At 46.4% G+C, this 19933-nt stretch overlaps 1 protein-coding gene and 1 pseudogene across 1 annotated transcript in view; both read right to left on the minus strand.

Annotated features, from left to right (window-relative positions):
* The window catches only part of LOC138582136 (zinc finger protein 585A-like), a 293496-nt gene that overhangs the window by 145035 nt on the left and 128528 nt on the right, over positions 1-19933 (minus strand). Inside the window, exon 8 of the mRNA XM_069653148.1 lies at positions 8227-8337. Coding sequence (XP_069509249.1) covers positions 8227-8337 — 111 coding nt within the window. The remainder of the gene's footprint in view (positions 1-8226; positions 8338-19933) is intronic.
* On the minus strand, positions 6173-7017 carry LOC138582295 (large ribosomal subunit protein uL18B-like; annotated as a pseudogene).

The following is a 19933-nucleotide window of genomic DNA, read 5'->3' on the forward strand; positions in this document are numbered from 1 at the left end:
GCAGTGTTTTCACTGAAGCACTGGCACCGTCAGTAATGGCGCTGGCGCTTCAGTAGTTCAAATCCCATGGGGTCCTGTAGGACTCCAAGGGAATTGAGATTTACCGGGTTCTACCGCCAACCTCGTAATGATGCCCAAAGACTAGACTCCTACTGTTTGAGACTGGCCACACTGGGCCCTTATGCCTGCCCCAGAGGGGTGAAGCCCTGGGGGCCAGCCGAGACAGAGGATGTTTGTCTATAAGGACCTGGGGCATCATAATTTGAGAAATGGGGTGAAGGGTGTAAACCAGTAAAATAGAATTAGTATTCTAGGTATTCACACCAATTATTTAATGGATACAGACTAAATGAGCAATAACAGGGGGTGTCCCAACAATTAAGTTTGAATTATTCCAGAAATCTTACCTCAATGTGATGCATTATCTGGTTGGGAAACAACAAGGATGAATATGCTTTTAAAATATCTAACATTGAGTAAGAATATATTTTTCAAACATCTACAACTGAGTCATCAATAGCTGCTGTGGTGAAAATGACACTTATCCATGAAGCCAGTGAGGAAAGAAGCCCCAACATATCAACGGTTGGAAAACTTGATGTGATGTGAAAAAGATTTCCCAACTACACACCAAAAGTGCACACAGTCTCAGTTATCGACTCCCTTTCTCCAAGTGATAACATGCAACATTCATCAATTCAGACTGGTAGAAGAAATCTAGGGGCAAATGAAAGCTGCGCAAATTAAAGGAGCACAGAGAATGTGCTTGTTTCATTTGCAGTATTTACTGAAAGTCCCAGACCACCTTCAGTCCCTATGGTTCAAGGAGCCAATGGCTACGAAAAGGTCCAGGTTTCCTGGATTGTTGTAGGCTGATGTCTACCAAGCTTGTTGCTTCTGTGCTCCTTGAACCATAGGGATTGTACCCTCAGAATGCTACCCCCACTGCCTTGAGAAAGACCCTTAAGGGTTGAAACACGTGTCGGCTGACCTTCACCCCCCAAGACAAATTGTGCAAGACAATATTCCAAGTGCAAATAAAAACACTCATGTAAAGAACAAAACGGAAACGTGTGAGATCCTTTCTTTTTTAAGGATGTCAAGAATCAGGGTGTTATATTTAAGCTCAGTTGTTATTAATATTGAGCCAAGCCCATGAGGGGCCCCAGCTGGCCCATGTGGAGGTCCGGCTTCGCTGCAAGCTCTTTCAAATTCGACCCCATTGATCAATTGTTTATCCTGAAAGAACAGGTCGGCATGCAGACGGCCTAGTAAATCAAATATTCTACGGATCCTGGCATGATGGGCTCTTCTCGCTAATCGCTTGTTTTCACCGTCCAGAACGGTGTTGTCGAAGTATCCTGCGTTGTTGCAGTATCAAGAGGCCTGCCGAGAGCTGTTTATCCTGGACATCTTTGCTATAATTTAATAGGCTCTCTATATAGGCTGCGTAGGCGTACCTATTATCGCTCTGTGTTATCATTCGATCGCCCAGCTATGGGAGAGGGGATTGTGGCCACTCGTGCTGTGGCAATGATGTCGGTTCCATCCGCCTTTGTTATTTTACAGGTTAGATGCAGCATCATATCATTTAAATCCAGCTACATGTCTGTCGACCCCAATACAAAGTATTCTATGGGGGCTAGCAGTGATAACGCCGCCAGAGGCGAGACCTCCATGAAAAAACTGTTATCGATGCTGGTCTGGGTCGGGGGTACAGTGAGGCGGTCGAGCTCTGATTTCACACATTCTCCAGAGGCACCATGTAAGAAGGCCATTGTTGTTTAGACGATATCACCCCCTGTGCGTCTTTTAAATATAACACACTTCTTCTTCTTCTTACTCGGCTGTCAGCGTCATTTTTTTGATTTGCTTTTCTTGGTGGGGTTCGGGGGACCGCGCAGCAGGGGCGATGGCTTCTTTCTCTTGATGCTCCTACATGGTTTATAAATGAGTCCTGATCCACCCTGACACTCCTTTTTCTGTTGGGTAAGACGCTCAGCAACCGCCGTTGTCACGCTTCCCATCAAGTCTTTTGCGATATTGGTGGCTGTCGTTTTCACGTGTGGTTTAGCTAGTTCAAATCTGCATCTTAAAAACGGCATAGCACATCTGAAAAGACTTCCAAAAATACTGCCAAGCCCCACCCCCTACATTTCTGGGGCTCCGGTAAAATAGGGCTGATTGCCATAACTGGCTTGGTTCATGTAATATTCTGTATAGGCCCCGGGGTCTCTATAGTTCTTTACCACAGCCATTCTAATGTTGTTTTATTACTTATTCAGTCTGAAGTGCAGCCACAGCCCCATTCTTCCATATTTAAATGATACAAACTGTCCCTGGTCGTCTCTTATCTGTATATTGATCATGTCAAAGGGGTTTTTCTTTCCTTTAATCTCTGAGGTTCTAAGCAGCAGGTTAGCTATCAGCCACCCTTTGATACTCCACGATATTGCTATAAAGCAATAAGCTATAGAAACCCTGTTAATGTCGGCGCAGGTATTGTCCTTACTTCCAATGTGTTGCACTGTTCCCAATATGTTGCACAGTCTCCCCGCATTTGTAAAGCTAACAGATGGGTCTGGCCCCTGTAGAAAAACTTTACGCTGGTGCGGATCCAGGTTTAGCGTTGTGTCCTCATATTCGGGTATGCTTGAAAGAACCTTGTTGATGACTCTAACAAGTTCCTGTATATTTGCATGGTATCCCTCGGAAAATTCGCCCGGCCAGGCACTCAGCGGGTTTGTTCATTTTATAATAAACGGGGCTAAAGTGAACCACGATCGGACATACTGAAACTCGCCACTGTCCACTGCCCGTCCAAATGTACTTGTTTGGATAGCTTTACGGTGAAGTTGGATATTTTGTTTCCTGTAAATGTCTTGGCTAAAACGTTGCTGGAAAGCATAATATAAAAAGGCGCAAACTCCATTTTGACCACCGTTACACCCCTGTGGTCTCTAAAGACCCTGCGAACACCCAACTGTTGAATGTGTCAGGCCACCCCAGCCATTTAACTAGATGTTGTTTGCTAGCTCCACACCCTTTACTCTTTATGACCTGTTTGCCCCCTAATCGCTCAACATAAAGACACCATCAGGAGATTTTTATTGATATTTAAATCAGCAGTTTTCATTCAAAATACATTCACATCAAAATACTAGAGCAAACACATTACACACTGCCGCTTCAATAAGCGAACAGGTTGAAATTCCATTAGGTGCTCAATTAAATAAACTTTATCCCCACCCACTTGGGAACAGTTTTTTCAATGATGTTTCTAATCCCCATCGGACACATGCATCTAAACTGCTTCATTTTCAAGAGAGGGTTATTCGCAGATTCTATAGTCCATAGTGTTTTAGATACACATCGTTCAGGCCCAGTGCCGATCCTGATCTGTGTCAGCGGTTGCTTCAAGTGCAACAAATCTACAATACATTTAGGGCTCAACACAAAACATATTTTACGTAGCGAATTATCCAAATAAGATAGTTCCAAATATTTGTGGTCATCCTGTTGGGAGTCATTAATTTAATGTCTGTAGCACCATCTGTAAACGTATTGTTTTAGACATGTTTTCACAACAATGGCCATAACTCCCTGGGTGGCTCCAATATCCGTGCGAAGAGGGAGTGTCGTGCCATGTCGGTCTCCATTAGCGTCAGACATTCCTTACACGGACTGGTATCCCCCCGGCTTTCAATTTGTTTTGACAGCAAACACACTGAATAATAACACTGTCTTTAAGGCTATCAGTCTCCATCAGCAGAAGACAGGCCGTACACAGGCTACTTTCAAAATCCCCAGGGTTCTGAAGTTGGTTAGAACAGCAAACACAATAAGTGATAATAGGCTCTGCCAAATCCGGGTTCACCCCACCTCCGCACACATGACCTTGTTTTCCATCATGGCTCCGGGGGGCAGTCTCTGGTCCTGGCGTCATCGCTGCAGCCGCCTGTAAGCCATAGCTTCAAAGTATTCTGAGCTTGCATCGTCCGCAAATGGCTGTTCCAGAACCATATCATCATTGTCCCAAAACTCTTCAAGTTCATAACCGGCCATTAAATCCTGAGAATCTTCCATCCCATCAAACACCGTAAAACAATCCGAGATATGTCTATCCTCAGGGCTTCCGGGGGTGTTTTCCCCTCGTCGCAGGTGAGGTGACGTGCATAAAATAACTTCTTTCTTCCAGCTCGAAGGCGCGGTGGATCGGGAATTCAGGTAAGGATCAAAGGTATTGCTCTTGTTCTAACCTTTTCGCTTTCTTTCTCCCTTTTTCTAGGAGCTCCAGACTCGAGGCGGGCGTGGCAGAAGACTGGATACAGACTTGCAGGCATGGTGAGCGTTACGCTGCTGGATGCAGAATAACGCAAAGCGTGTGCTGCTCTTCGGGCGTGGTTTAAATAGCCTACAAAGTAGTCCCAGGTAAGTATTCCTGTCATGATCTCTGCTTCCAAAAGGTCAGGGTTTTCCCAACTCCCTTGGAAGCAGATCCATAACCCAGGTTCCGAGTGCCAACCAGTCCCAATTGGGACCTTTTGGACCCAGTCCTGGCGCCAGTGGCACCAGGCTCATAAATATGCCCAGTCCCAGCGCTGGAAGCGCCGGGTTCATAATGCTTGGGTGGACTTACCTGCAGCAGACCATGCTGCTTACTTGCCTGCCAGTTGAGCCTCTGATCCTCTTCTGTTTGGAACTACTTTTCCTGTTGGGTGGGGCAGGAGCCACTCCCTAGATTCAGAACACTGGAACTCTTCTGGAAAGCAGGAACTCTTTTCTTACCTAGGCGTGGCTGTGGAAGGAGACACCTAAGCACTACAGGAGGCTATTTAAACCACACCCGATGGATGAATCTTGCTTTGCGTTATTCTGCATCCTCTGCAGCAGAACGCTCATCGTGTCTTCTGCATCTGATCCTGGGCCTAAGGAAAAAGGCTTACCATCCTGAATCCAGTCTTCAGCAACACCTATAAAGACAAGAAAGAACAGGTTAGCATTACGGTCTTCAGTGACAGCTCTTCACTTACCTGGTCCATCGGCTGTCACCAACGCCTCGCGCTGCATTCCGGCATCTGAAAGACAAAGGCTTACCTACTCTTCGTGCGCTACGGAGGTCTTCACACTGCATTCCGGCATCTGAAAGACAAAAGCTTACCAACTCTTTGCACGCTCCGGAGGCCTTCGGCGCTGCATCCCGCATCTGAAAGACAAAACAAGGTGCGTTTAAAGACATTGGGGAACTTTAATACTCACGTGCCATTACTCCTTTCCACATCTAACCCAGTGGGTATTCCGGCACCCTGCAGCCGCTCCGAACTTGTACCTGCAAAATAAAAAGACAGTTAGAGCGCATCGTGAAGCAGGCAACAAGCGCTTACTTACGTGCTTCCAGGCGCTTCTATTCATCACACGGGCTCCATCTTCAACTCACTTCAGCCCGTCATCCGCCATCGCCGGAACCCTGCAAAACAAGAGACATCATTCCTAAAGACTTTAAAGACATTAGAATTACTCGAAACTTACCGTTCGTGCAGTAAACGACGGACAGCAGTCCTCTGAAGTCAAGAGGCCTGCTCCCCTTATCCAGTGCAGAAACTGGTTACAGCACCCTGCCCCGAGGCAGATGGAGAGCACAGCGTTCACTTACCTAAGGTGAGAGCGTTAACCTTTGGGGTTCTACAGGAGAAGAGAAAGGGAAGAAGAGAGAGACATTCAATAACCCAGTTCCTTAATCCCATATTTTCTATCTGCAGACATCTTACCCTTCGAGCGAGACATACAGTGCACAGAGGTCCAGCCCAAAGAGCCAGCCGTGTGTTACACATCACCTTTGAAGATACGGTATACGCCCAGTCAAGACCGGCGCCTCTACGGGAATCAGGTGAGCGTTACAATTCCTCCCCGACCCCACCCGAGTAAAAAATAGTCCCAAGGTAAAGTAGTCCCTTTCAAGCCTCTTTTGGCTTGGAGCTCTTGCAGCATGGTCTGCATCAGCTAAGTTTACAGCATGGTCTGCATCAGGTAAGTTTTAATCTATGAGCCTGGCGCCATAGACGCCAGGACTGCACCCAAATGGCCCCTAGCTGGGGTTGTTGGGCTTTCTTGGAATAACTTGATGCCTGCTTCCGGGGCTGCTGGACTTGATCTGGATCCCCAGGGGTTGGCATCATGACACCTTCACCTCCTTCTGGGGCTTCTTCTCGGGCACTGGGTTGGAACGGATGTCAGAATGGGCTTTCTTGTAGATTTCCTCCATCATGTCAGCAGCAACACTGTGTTTGATGTACTGTGAGAACTGCTTCTTGAAGAGCTCCTCGTCGTCCTCTGCCAGCTGTTTCATGTAGTCGCCCACATTCTGCCCATAGATGTAGCGCTGGTGAGTGTCCGGGTGGAACTCATTGCTCTCAGAGTCATAGCCAGGGAATCTCTTCATGCTGTGTGGGATGGCATGTCCTCCATCCACTGCTCCCTTCAGGACACTGAAGACCCGGTTCCCAGTGCTGGTTCTGGTAAGCCCGGCATCCTGGTAACAGGTGAAGGCACCTGGCTTGCCATCAATGCTCTCTGCATTGTATTCATCTCCTGTGATCTCCAGCTGCCCCTCGTACACCTGGTCCAGTCCAAACTTCTTTAACAGCCGGCGGGCCAGCAAGAGGCCGGTGCAGTATGCTGCTGCATAGTTGGTCAGCCCGAGTTTCATGCCATATCTGGGGAGCTCCTGAGAGTATGCAGCACACACAATCATGTCACCCTCAATTTTGGCGAACGCTATCTGGCTAATGACATCCCGGTTGGTGATGCGCACAATCAGTCTGTATTTTGGGGTGTTTGTATTTGTTCTTGTCTTGGATGACCAGGTATTTCTGTGCATAGTAATCCGTCTTGCCCTCCCTCCGACAACGAAACCTGACGAAACTTGACCTGCTACCTCTTGAAGTAAGCTTTGCTCTTGACGACTTTAACAAACCCCATTTCGTGTACTTGAATCACTCAGCCAGGGACACCTCAGGTAGCGACCCAATAATCTCAAAGCTTGCCCATATCATCTTCATACATATTGGATTAATCGCTCAGAGGCTATTTTGATGGTCTGCCGGTGCAACACAAGTACACCATTGATACACATTATGATATGATATGATATGATATGATATGATATGGCATTTATAACGCGCCTATACACAAGTGTTTCAAGGCGCTACGAGGCAGGGAGGGGGGACAAAGGGAAGACAGACAACGATCTTACTAGGCCAGGTGTCATTCAGATCGCTCAAGTGCATGGGAAGGGGGGAAGGTAAAGTGCTAGGGGCAAAGGAGAGGGGAAAGTGCAGTACATGGGATAGTGGAATAATAAGATAAATAAATAAGGGGCCAGCAGGTGGCAAGTGCAAGGTAAGTGCAGAACAAAGTGCTCATAGGGGGACTGTAGGGATGCAGAGACAGTCCCGCAGTGCAGTGGTTGCCAGGGAGGCAGTGCTGGGGGCAGGTGGCTGGGCCAGGGACCGAGATCAATGAGAGTGGCCCGGTGCCAATTCAGTGCAGTTTCAATCAGGAATTTAGCAGGGGAGAGGGGGGGAGAAAGCAGAAGCAAAGAGGAAGGTTTTGAGGTGCTTCCGGAACCAGAGATGGTTCGCCTCAAGTTTCAGGGAGGCAGGAAGGCTGTTCCAGAGGGAGGCCCCTGCCGCGGACAGAGATCTCCCCCAACTCGTTGCTTGGAGAAGCAGCTGACCCTGAGGGAGTTGGAGGCAGATGAGCGAAGAGCTCGAGAAGGAAAATATTTAGGAAGGGAGAGTTGAAGGTATTTCGGCCCCAGGCCCCAGAAGGCCTTATGGACAATGCAGAGCTTGTAGTTATGTAGTATGCAGTTTCTGTTTGGAGTTCGTATACTCTGTGTTAGTGGGTATTGCGGACCATTCTACTCCCAGACTGCATATGCACATGAGTTAGGTTCATGCCCTCTGCAGCTTGGTCCAAAAGTGATCCTAATGACCTTTTCAGAGTAATGCATTTCTTACTTTTTGCACATTTAACTTTGTAGTCTTTGGTTAATCAAACTTGCTCATACTTGTGCGAAAAGAGGTCAACTATTATCAAACAAATGTTTTCTGTACATTGAACAACCCTCCAATTGACTCAAATGAATAAACCTTCATTGCAAGACTATCATATTGTCTAGACTGTGTATACACAGCTCCCAGAAGGTAGCAATTGATTACATACCTGTGGGGTCATTGTCGATTTCACTTATCTCAGTCATCTGTTGCTCCATGGAAGGAGTCTGTCGCTCTTCTTCTATGTTCACAGTAACAGCTGGTGTTATAACTTCATGTCCTGTTTACAATAGAAAATCATGCATAGTCATGTAAGCATCTACAAATATGCATTCCCCATAGAGACTTTATTGTGAGACATGCCCAACAGTGTTTTAAACTTTGAATATGCTGAAGATCGACCTGATGCTCTGGGGCTATATGACAAGTGTTTTGTATTACTATGGTGGTGGTAACACATAAAGATTGTTGGGTTATGATAGATGCCTGAGCCAAAATGTTTGAGAGGATATGCACCCAAAAATATTCCTGCATTTTCAAAATCTCAGGGCTCCTGAGAACACTTCAGGCAGCTGAAATCCTCAACTGGACTTGCTGGAAGCTTGAGTCACTCATGTAATAGTCTTTTCAAAGGTCCGCCCTTTTTATGTCATTACACTGCAAAGGTTATGAGCTTACTGTTGCACTGTAATGTAGAAGGAGCTTCTGTCTTACACTTCTAACATGTAAGACTGGGGCAAATGCTAGCTCTTGATTACAAAAGGCGTCTCTTATGTTCTTCCAGATTATATACAATTTTTAGCCATTTTCTCTATCCAACCATGCGCAGCAATTGCAGGTAAAGTCGCAGCAGCCAACTGTGACGGCAAACGTGCGAGGGAAAAGAGGCGAGAAGTGCCTAATCCACTGGTCTTCTGGAGAAAGTGTGAACTTTCCACATGTAAAATGCCCAGATACTGAGCTGGGAACCTCACCACGAATCCCCTATTGGCTCTAGGAAAGGGCAGAGCTTATTTTGAACTGGTGGTTGTACTCTGCTGTGAGTGGACCTCTATCGACTTTGACAAGGTCCTAACTTGACATACAGGGAAGCCACACCCTGTATGTCAAGTTAGGACAAGAAGACCTTCACTGAATTCGAAGGAAGTATCAGCCCAGAGTGTCTGTGCAAAACTCTTAGGACCACCGCAGTGCCTCACCTACTGACTCAACAGCAAGGTTAGCCCATTATAGCACCTTAACGTGCTGTTTGGCATAGAATCTGCTGGTCTGCCACATTTTGCAAGCCCAGAGAACACATACCTCCCTCCATGCATGCTGGCAGATAAATTATAAAGGAGAACTAAAATTGAGAGAGAAAACGTCTTTCCCCTTTATATAATGGCTTGGCAGGTGAAGAACGATGGTCTGGAGGGTTGCCCAGAGCAATTGAATTTTAAAACTTCCCGCCATCACCTATTTGTTTTTGCTGTGTCACCCCGAGTGGGACGGGTATGCCAAGACGTGGATCCCGTGCCTGCTGGGCCTAGAGACCCAAGCTACTCCTCACTGATGATGCCCACTGAGGCCGAATCATTACTGAAGGTGCTTGTGGTCTTGTGCAGAAATTATGTGACTTAGCAGTTCGGGCTGGACTGCCCCTTTGGGGGTGGGACCAAGCCCGATTTGTACATGGTCTTTCCCCTTTCTGTAATGGCTTGGCAGGCAAAGAGTGATGGTCTGGAGGGTTGCCCAGAGAAATTGCCAGAGGTTTAAGATTAATTCTAAACCATCACCTCTTTGTTTTTGCGGGGTCACCCAGAGTGGGACAGGTATGCCAGACGTGGGTACCATGCCTCCTGGGCATAGAGACCCAAGCTACTCTTCACTGATGATGCGCAATGACGCCAAAACATGTCTGGGGATGCTTGTGATCTTGTGCAGAAATGATGTGACCTAGCAGTTTGGGCTGGAGTGCCCGTTTGGTAGTGCGACCAAGCCTGATTTGCATATGGTCTTTCCCCTTTCTGTAATGACTTGGCAGGCGAGGAACAATGGTCTGGAGGGTTGCCCAGAGCAATTGCCAGAGTTTTAAGGTGCATTCTAAGCCTTCCAGCCATCACTTATTTGTTTTTTCTGTCACTCTGAGTGGGACAGGTGTGCGCAGGCGTGGCTCCCGGGCCTGCTGGGCCTAGAGACCCAAGCTTCTTCTCACCGATGCTGCCCAATGAGGCTGAAACATGTCTGGGGATGCTTGTGGTCTTGTGCAGAAATGGTATGGCCTAGCCGGGCTGGATTACCCCTTGGAGGTGGGACCAAGCCTGATTTGCATATGGTCTTTCCCCTTTCTGTATTGGCTTGGCAGACAAAGAACCATGGTCTGGAGGGTGCCCAGAGCAATTGCTTGAGGTTAGGATTAATTCCAAACCTTCTTAGCCATCACCTCTTAGTTTTTACAATGGTTGGTAGATACTTTAATTCTTAAAAATATAAAAGCAGAATACCTAGCTCGCCCAATTAGTATTTGGTCCTGTCCTATTTGAAAGGCCATGTTGGGGTAAAGTCTTAGAGAGAGGGATTTCAAGGGCCTCTTGTTTATCGGCGGGGAAGGCCCGATCTGGATCTTTTCCCTGCAGGATGGGGAACTGTACTTGTGTGAATGCGGTGAACAGAGTGTAGGTCTCGCTTTCTTGTCTCAGTACTTCCCGTAAATTATAGATGGGTTCCCCAAAGGAGGAAAATAGCTTTACTGGAGATATAGGAGGGCTGATGCTTTTCCTGGAAGGTATTATCACTGGGGCCTCACTAGCTTGAAGAGTGATTTGGGCGTTCTTTCCTGGTTTGGGGGTTTTCATTTCCCACAAGGACTTGCCCGCGGCCTGAACCTAACCCAAGTTAAAGTCTACCTTAGTGTCCTCTTTCGAGTGACAAAGATTTTTCTTGGATCCTGCTCTCCCTGGGTTGATTCTCAGGGTGATCTTCCTCTTTCTCCCTATGGGTCTGGCTGGACGAAAACTTGCATAGGTTTTAATACATGAGATGTCCCATCAAATCACCTCTTTCAATCTTAACTGGGCTTGATGAGAAGTTCAAGAGGGCAAACTTTATTTCCTCTATATATGGCTGCGTTATTGGGAAAGTCTACCCATAGGTCTAAAGATATGATAAGTTTGTCTCGGGCCGGAACCATATATTATCAGGGACAAAAAATGTTGTAACTGTTCCCTCTACATTTTTTCTCACTGGACGAATGGCCTGGAAGGTTAATAAATGGAAGGTGACCACCATTCTAAGGGTTCAATAGCTACAGGCTTCATGGCTTCTCTCCGGGCTCCTTACCCGTGACCTGTGGTTGTCTGTGCGCCTCTTTCCCCCTTTCGGGTCTCCCGTGGCCGCTTCAGGAACTACAGCGTCTGTGTCTTCATCGCGTTCCTCTCTTCCTGGACGGTGCACTTCCAGCTCCTTGCGCATACCAGCTCCCCTCATCAGCTTGTTGGCCTTCTTTCTGTTTCCTTCCCTGGTCTATCCACAGTGGGTCTCCCTTGGGATGTTTCTGCCTGCAGCCAAGTGTCTCAGTTCCTGCACTCCTTGCGACTCTGTTTTCACAGCCACATTTGAATTTCCCAACACCTCCAGGAAGAATCTGACTACTCGTAAAGCCATTCTTCCCTTTTCATCCTTGGAGTGTACCTGTTAGTTTCATGTTGGTTGCGCGGGTCACTCTGCATTACGCCACACCTCCTCCTCATCTCAGTACAAGGCGCGACGAGGCAAGGGAGGGGGAACAAAGGGAAGACAGACAGCGATCTTACTAGGCCAGGTGTCAGTCAGAACACGCAAGTGCATGGGAAGGGGGAAAGGGAAAAGTGTGTGGGGGAACAGAGAGGGGAAAGTGCAGTGCATGGGATAGTAGAATAAATAAGATAAATAAAAATGGCCAGGTGGTGGAAAGTGCAAGGTAAGTGCAGACATAAGTGCTGGTAAGGGGACTGTAGGGATACAGAAAACAGTCCCCAGGTGCAGGGGTTGCCAGGGAGGCAGTGCAGGTGTGCATCTGGCGGGGCCTGGGCCCGAGATCAGAAAGGGTTGACAGGTAACCAGTGCAGTTTCAGCCAGGAATTCAACAGGGGAGAGGGGGATAGAAAGCAGAAGCAAAGAAGAAGGTTTTGAGGTGCTTACGGAACCAGAGATAGTTCTCCTCAAGTTTCAGGGAGGCAGGAAGGCTGTTCCAGAGGGAGGCCCCTGCCGAAGAGAGAGATCTACCACCAAATTGTTGCTTGGAGAAGCAAGTGACCCCAAGGGATTTGGAGGCGAATGAGCGGAGAGCTCGAGAAGGAAGAAATTTTTAGGAAGAGAGAGTTGAAGGTATTGCGGCCCCAGAAGGCCTTGTGGACAATGCAGAGGGTTTTGAACTTAATCCTCGCAGCCACTGGGAGCCAGTGCAGAGATTTCAGTCCTGGAGAGATACGATCCCTTGGCTTGAGGCCAAGGACAAGTCTTGCAGTCCTGTACTGGATAAGTTGCAGAGGACGGAGAGTAGAGGCAGGCAGATTTAGATAGAGGCTGTTACAATAGCCCAGCCTAGAGAGAACCAGGGCTCTGGAGACAGTGAGCTTCTTGGGGAAGGAGAGGAAAGGAAGAATACCTCTGAGGAGGTGCAGCTGGTAGTGTGACTTCTTAGAGACGTCAGAGATGTGAGGAGAGAAGGAGATTGTGGAGTCGAACATGACCCTGAGGTTTTTAGCCTTGCAGGTGGGAGCAGGAAGAGGGCCAAGAGAGGCCGGCCAGAGAGCTGCAGGGAAGGAGGGAGTGGGTGTGCCGATGAGTAGAATCTCAGTCTTACTGGCATTAAGGCAGAGGTAATTGGCGACACACCACTCATGGATAGCAGACAGACAGTCGGAGATGAGGGAAGGAGAGGAGGAGGCCGAGGGTAGCCTGAAAATGAGCTGGGTATCATCCGCATAGCACTGAAAATTGGGGCAGAGAGCGGCGATACAGTGGGCAAGGAGTGCCAAGTATTGGTTGAACAGCCAGGGAGAGAGGCTAGATCCCTGGTGGACACCAGAGGTACAGAAAAAGATACCTGAGAGGAAGGACCCAAGTTGTACCTGGGAGGGTCGGTCGGAGAGGAAAGAAGTCAGCCACGCCAGAGCCTGACCAGTGATACCTAGTTTATCACTGAGACGGTTGAGCAGGATGGCATGGTTGACAGTGTCAAAGGCAGAAGAGAGATCAAGCAAGATGAGGACGCACAGGGTGTTAGAGTCAAGGTTGGAGAGCAGGTTTTCACGGATGTTCAGGAGAGCAGTTTCCGTGCTTCTGGCAGCTCTGAAGCCAGACTGATGGTCATGAAGACAACCAACAGATTCAGTGAGGCGATTAAGCTGGGAGATGGCCAGTTTCTCCAGGAGCTTGCCCAGGAAGGGAGTGATGGAGATTGGGCGATAGCCGGGCAGGAGGGTTCGGCAGAGGGTTTCTTAAGAAGCGGGTGCACAAGGGAGTGCCTCGGGGGGGATGGGAAGACTCCAGTGGCGAAGGAGTGATTGCAGAAATCAGCCAGGGCAGGAGCCAGGGAGTCGATGTGGTCCTTGATAGTTTTGGAGGAACAGGGCTGAACCTGTTTCGACAAGACTTTCATAGATCGGACTTGTCTAGAAACCTCGTCTGCAGAGAAAAGGGGAAAGGCAGAGAAGGAGGGAGGAGAGTGGCTACAGAAGGGCCAGAGGAGGAGCAGGTAATAGAGGGAGGGAGGCGATAGGAGGAGAGTGAGGACAGACTGTCCTGAGTTTTTTAAATGAAGTGAGAAGCCAGTGCCGTGCAGAGGGCCTGGGAAGGGACAGGAGAGGTAGAGACTGCGGCAGGAATGGCCAGTTCCTTGCAGATTTTAAAGAGTTCAGCCGAGTTGTTAGATGCTGCAGAGATGCGGCCTTGGATATGAGCTCTCTTCTTGGTGAGGACGGAGAGCCGGTATTGCCTTTGCAGCAGGCCAGTTTGTCAGAGGATGAACATGAAGCACGCCATTTCCTCTCGGCCACCCTGCACTTGCTTTTTAGGATGACGAGGTCTGAGTCATACCAGGAGTTACACTTGGCTTTGGGCTGCAGGTGGATTCTCATGGCAGGGGCAAGGATATCAAGAGAATCAGATATAGAAGAGTGGAGCGTGGAGAGGGCTGTGTCAGGGTGAGAGTCAACCAAAGGGGGAGGAATGAGTGAGAAGGTGGTGGCGAAAGCCTCAACTGACATGCGCTTCATGGGTCGGATGACCGAGAAGATGAGTGGCAATGATGGAGGTGGCTTGCTGTCAGCGAAAGGGGGAGGAGAGGGTGAGAAGGTGGCGAAATACTTAAGGGGCGATGATGAGAAAGCAGGACCTGAGGAGTAAAAAACAAAGAGGTGCTAAACATAGGGTTCAAAAAACGACACAAGAGCAGATGGGGGGCCAGATGGGGAGCCAGTTAATTCAGCTAAAATAAAGGCTTTATGATTCTGTATCTTCAGCCTATTGAAGTTCCAGGCTGCAGTGTTCTGAATAATTTGTAGCCGTTGGAGACTATAGTTGGAAGACCCGAATACAGTATATTGTCATAATCAAGGCCAGACTGAGCTAATGCATTGACAGCTGAAAGCCAGAAAAATTCAGGGAGGAAGAACTTGACTCAGACTGTGTAGATGGTAGACAAACGAGGGAGTAACAGCACTGATCTGTGGAGCAAGATTGAGAACTTGGTCTAATTTAAAGCCACGATTTTGAAGAGAAGTGTACATATGGGGGCACACAGGGAGGGAGGAGGTCCAATATAGAGATGTCCAAATAGAAGAACTATCAAAGATCATAACTTTAGCATTGGCCGAATTAAATTGTTATACAGCATCCACGTGGATACAGCAGACACACAATGTCTGAAACATTCAGCAGAAGCGTTCAGGTCTTTGTCCAAGTTTACTACTAAAGGAGAATGAGATAAGGACCCTGGGGAATACCACAGGTGAGAGGGGAGGATAATGAGAAGTCAGAAAGAGCTACGGCATTTGAGTGATTAGAAAGAAAAAATGATACCTTAGGATATAGAGCTACACCTGTGATCCCGCCGCTATGAGACTGTCAAAGGAGCATGATCAACCTTGTCAAAGGTGGCAGAGAGATTCAAAAATACTAATGCTGTAGTATGCTGTAGTATTACTATCAGAGCTCAGTTGTAGGTCATCAAGAACGTCCGCAGGAAGATGCTCTGTACCTGACGGAAGTGACCAAAGATTTTTGCTGTTGCGGGAAGGGGAAAATATGTCAGTACCTTGAAGATAGGTGAGTATCCAAGGTAGATTTCTTTAAAAAGAGGGGTGATAATAGATTTTTTAAATGTGAAATGTGAGGTGACAAAGAGATCCACAACAAAGTTTAACAGAGCATCTTCCTGCCGACCTGCTAAAATTTGGGAAAATGAAGACCTGTTTTTTTTTCTGTTAAGCACTAGATGATGTTATGTCTTCTCCAGTAGCGAATCATCTACACTGGTTTCATTGTGTGAAATATATGCTAGAGCAATTCCACCTGCCCAGGTCAAAACATTGATTATGATGGTGATGGATTATATATGTGTAAACAAATAAGTAGTGAACCTGCATTAACAGCAGTTGCAAATGATTGTATCTGTGCTTGGAGAATAAGGAAAAAGTTCATACCGCCCTAACTTGTAATACAATTGTAAATAGATTATAGACTATTTTAATTGTTGGATACTTATTATTTTACTACGATTATCATATAACCAATCTTTTACATGGTTGGGGAATGACAAAAATATTTCTGGATCGAGACAATTTACATGGTGCTCCTTTTTACAGGTGTTTTCTGATAGTTGGAGATTCTTATAGTAAGTCTATTTAAATTATTTTTTTTAGCTATTATAACTTAATCTCATTCATAAATTGAATCTTGAAACTTATTGGCCCTCATTACGACCCTGGCGGAAAGGGGTTTACGCCGGCGTAAACCATGGCGCCCCTTTCCGCCTGAGTACGAGTTCCCGTAGCGCCATGGTGATTTTTACGCCTTCTTATTGCAGGCGGAAAAATCCATGGCGCTACGGGACTTGTTGTTAATTACGCCACCGTAATTTACGGTGGCGTGATTAACGCCTTCCCCACTCCCATTATACCCTATGGGGCAAAAATGGGAATGGGGAAGGGTAAATGGGGATTGGGGACTTACCGCCCCGCCAAGGTCGGAATGGGGCGGTAAGTCCGCCAACCACCATGGCGGAGTTGGCAGCTTAGCGCCATGGACCATGGTGCAAATTGCACCATGGTTCTCCGCCAGGGTCGTAATGAGGGCCATTGTGATTTTTTTATGACGATGGTGGTGATATGTAATGGTTTATTATTTTGTTCTTATGGTATATACAGACGTTGGTTATATTCTCTTTTTACTTGTTTGTGATATTGATGAAACATTTTTCATAGTTGGATTATTTCTATGTCTTTCTTTTAAGGTTGATTCAACTGAAATAAAGCTGATGATGGCTGAAAATGAAGGAGCATCTGTCTTCTTTGCTCATATAGGTCGAGGAAGGTGCTGTGCGGAGCTTGGTGTCAGATGAGGGAACAGTCCTCTAAAGTTGGTAAAAATGTATTTTGCTTTGTAGGTAGAAGGGGTGAGGCAAAACATCTTGAATTTGATTCTAGCCTCCACCTGAAACAAGTGCAACTGGGGAGGAGGTGGCAGGCAGTGTTTCTGATTGTTTGGAGACTGTTAACTTGGTAAGCCGCGAAGGCCATCATGAAGTGCATTGGCACCCGTCTTAAATTGGCAAAACGATCTGACTACCATGGCATGACTTGCTTGCAAGATAAAAAGAGGAGGAGCTTGTGCAATATTTTCATCTGAAAGAAGGGGCTTTTTGCAGCACGGGTCTGGCAATTCAGACTCAAATCAACATCACACAAGAAGCCAAGGTTTCGTACAATGGGTTTCATGGGGAATGATTATCCAAACAATGGGGATGTCGGGCTGTGGATGTCCAAGAAGGTGTGAAGGCCCAATTATAAGAAATTAAGTCTTTGATTAATTTAGAAGATGGAGATGGCACATGTGCATAAATCTGTGCATCGTCTGGGAAACAATGGAAGAGGAGTTGACAAGACCGTAGAAAATCCATTAAAGGTTTAATGTATATGTTGATTTGCAAAATCAAAGGTGAGAAAGGGAGCCTTTGTGGATGTTGTAGGGTACATGGCTGTGAGGGAAGATAAAGGTGCCTAGTCATATGCTCTGCCTTCTTTTTGCAAGGAAAAAAGGGAACCAGTTAATGACAATGTTGGCCTACTGACTGGATCCTCTGCAGCAGGATGGTGTTTGTTTGCTTATTTATTTATATAGCGTTCCAAAACCGGAGGTATCTGGGCGCATTTACACGTCATTTTCAGATCACACGTTGCATATAGGATCAGGTACAGTGTAGAGTAATTACAGACCTATGTTACAATATTTACACAAGGAAATACACAATATTATACATAAGGATAATAGACAAGACAATTTACATAGATACAGGCAGTATATTAATTTGAGAAGACTTAATCGCGGCATACTGGAGATGGTTATGAATCCTTTGCAATGAGCCAACTTTTGGTATTTTTCCTAAAACTAAAGAAGGACTGGTCAGCTCTTATGGTGGTAGGTAGGGAGTTCCAGAGCTGGGCAGCCATAATAGGAAAGCTGCTGCCCCCTGCTTTTTTCAGATTAAATCTGAGGACCTTTAGACAGAAAGAGTTCAATGTCCGCATGGGGCGTGTCAAGGTATTGTTGACAATTTTCTCCATTAAGTATTTGGGGGCTGAATTGGTTAGGCATTTATGAATGAGAGAGACAGTTTTGAACTGTATCCTATCCTTAACTGAGAGTGAGTTATTCTTCTTTCCAGCCTCAGAGATGTGTTGTCTTCTTGGGATACTTAGCGCAGTTCTAAGTGCATTATTCTGTAGTATTTGGAGTTTGCTGACAATATATTTGCTTGCACCCATGTAGAGTGCATTGCAATAGTCAAGTTTCGAGAGAATTAATGCTCTCGCTAGGGTAATGCAACTATCTGTAGATAAGAAAGGTTTACAGGCATGGATCAGCTTACAAGTGTATGCTGTTGCTGAGGCTGTGGCATTGCCTTGCTTACAAAAGTTTAAATCTGAGTCTAAGTAGAAACCCAGGGTTTTTACGTCCTTCACCACTTTAATGCCAATACTGTCAATGTTAAATGATAGATAGTGATTACTGAGTTTGTTAAGGCTGGCAGGTGCCCCTAGGAGCAAGAGCTCAGTCTTATCATCATTCAGACACAGGATGTGTAGGGCCATCCAGGTCTGGATGACAAGATAGATTTTATTAACTAGGGCCAGGTCCGAGTCATAATCACCAGTCAGCGGTATGAGGATCTGGGTTTCATATGCATAATTAGTGTAGGTGACACCCAGGTGGTCTAGGTCATCAAACAGTGGCTTGGTGAAGATATTGTACATGGTGAGCGTTACTCAAGATCCTTGCGGTACTCCACAAGTTATTGGTGTGAGGTCTGCTGAGGCCGAGGGTGAGAACACTCTCATGGACCTATTATTCAAAAAAAATTGAATCCAGGCAGTTGCTTTCCTGGGATAAGTGGGCAGCTGTAGATAGATGCTTGCAGAACGCATTATGATCCACCAAATCAAATGCGGCTGACAAGTCTAATAGGAGTAGGAGGGCAAGTTTCCCATTGTCCTTAAGTTAATCAATTTGATTCTTCAGGTCAATCAAAGCTGTTTCTGTGCCATGTTGAGGTCTGAAGCCAGACTGCCAGAGACCTAATAGGTTGATGGTCTCCAGGTACGATTGTTATCTGTAGGTAGGCTGCTTTGTCAATTATGTTTTATAGAAAAGGGACTGTTGTAATAGGTCTATAATTAGTGAGGATACTTGGGTCCAGGGAAGGTTTCTTTAAGAGTGGTAGGACCCAAGCGTCCTTAAGGTTAGTAGGGACAGTGCAGGTTTGAAATCAAGTGTTAATTAGAGTGGTGATGAAAGGGCCTAGGTCTCTGGCAGCTTCTTTGATTATAGAGACTGGGCAGGTGTCTCCCTGGCATCTAGAAGGTTTAAGCGAAGCTATGATGTCTTCCGGTCAAGTGGCACAGCGAGTAGAGCGCTCGCTTTGACATCAGTGCAGAGCTTGCTAACGCAGGTTCAAATCCCAGCAGTGCCAAACACAGCCTTTCATCCTTCCGAGCTCGATATATGAGCACCACACACAGTGGGTAATAATAAGCAGCGCTCAGATACCTGAGGGTTTGTAGCGCTATATTAATGCGAAATTATTATTATTATTATTATTATTATTATTATTATTATTATTATTATTATTATTCCACTTCTTGGGTAGAGACTTGGACAAATTTAAATTGCTGAGGGGGTTTAGAGGCGTAGGATTGGGTACTCTTAGGGGTATCTGGGTTAGGAAGGTTACGTTTTTAGCTGCTGTTTTATTTTGGAGGGGAGACATTTTATTGGACATGGCATTTTGAATGTTGGTACATCAAGTTTTATCCTTATTACAGGTGTCCGTTGGGGGGCTAGGGGATTCCATTTCTCTTAGGATGACAAAGAGTTCTCTGGTGCTAGAGCTAGCTTTGTTGATCCTATCATTGTAGGTGTCATGTTTTGTTTGTAGGATTTCCAATTAGTATTCAGCTGTACGTTTCAGTAAGTTGTCATTGTTTGCCACTGTTGGTGATTTCTCCACAGGGCTTCCACCTTCCTTTTTTCTGCCTGAAGGGCTTTGAGTTTAGGGGTAAACTCAGAGTTCAGGTGGGCTCTACCTTTGCATTTACACATAATGCAATATTATCTATAGCTTGGGTAATAGTAGATTT

This window comes from Ambystoma mexicanum, chromosome 3q (assembly GCF_040938575.1).
Source record: "Ambystoma mexicanum isolate Mex_15411 chromosome 3q, UKY_AmexF1_1, whole genome shotgun sequence".
Taxonomy (NCBI): Eukaryota; Metazoa; Chordata; class Amphibia; order Caudata; family Ambystomatidae; genus Ambystoma; species Ambystoma mexicanum.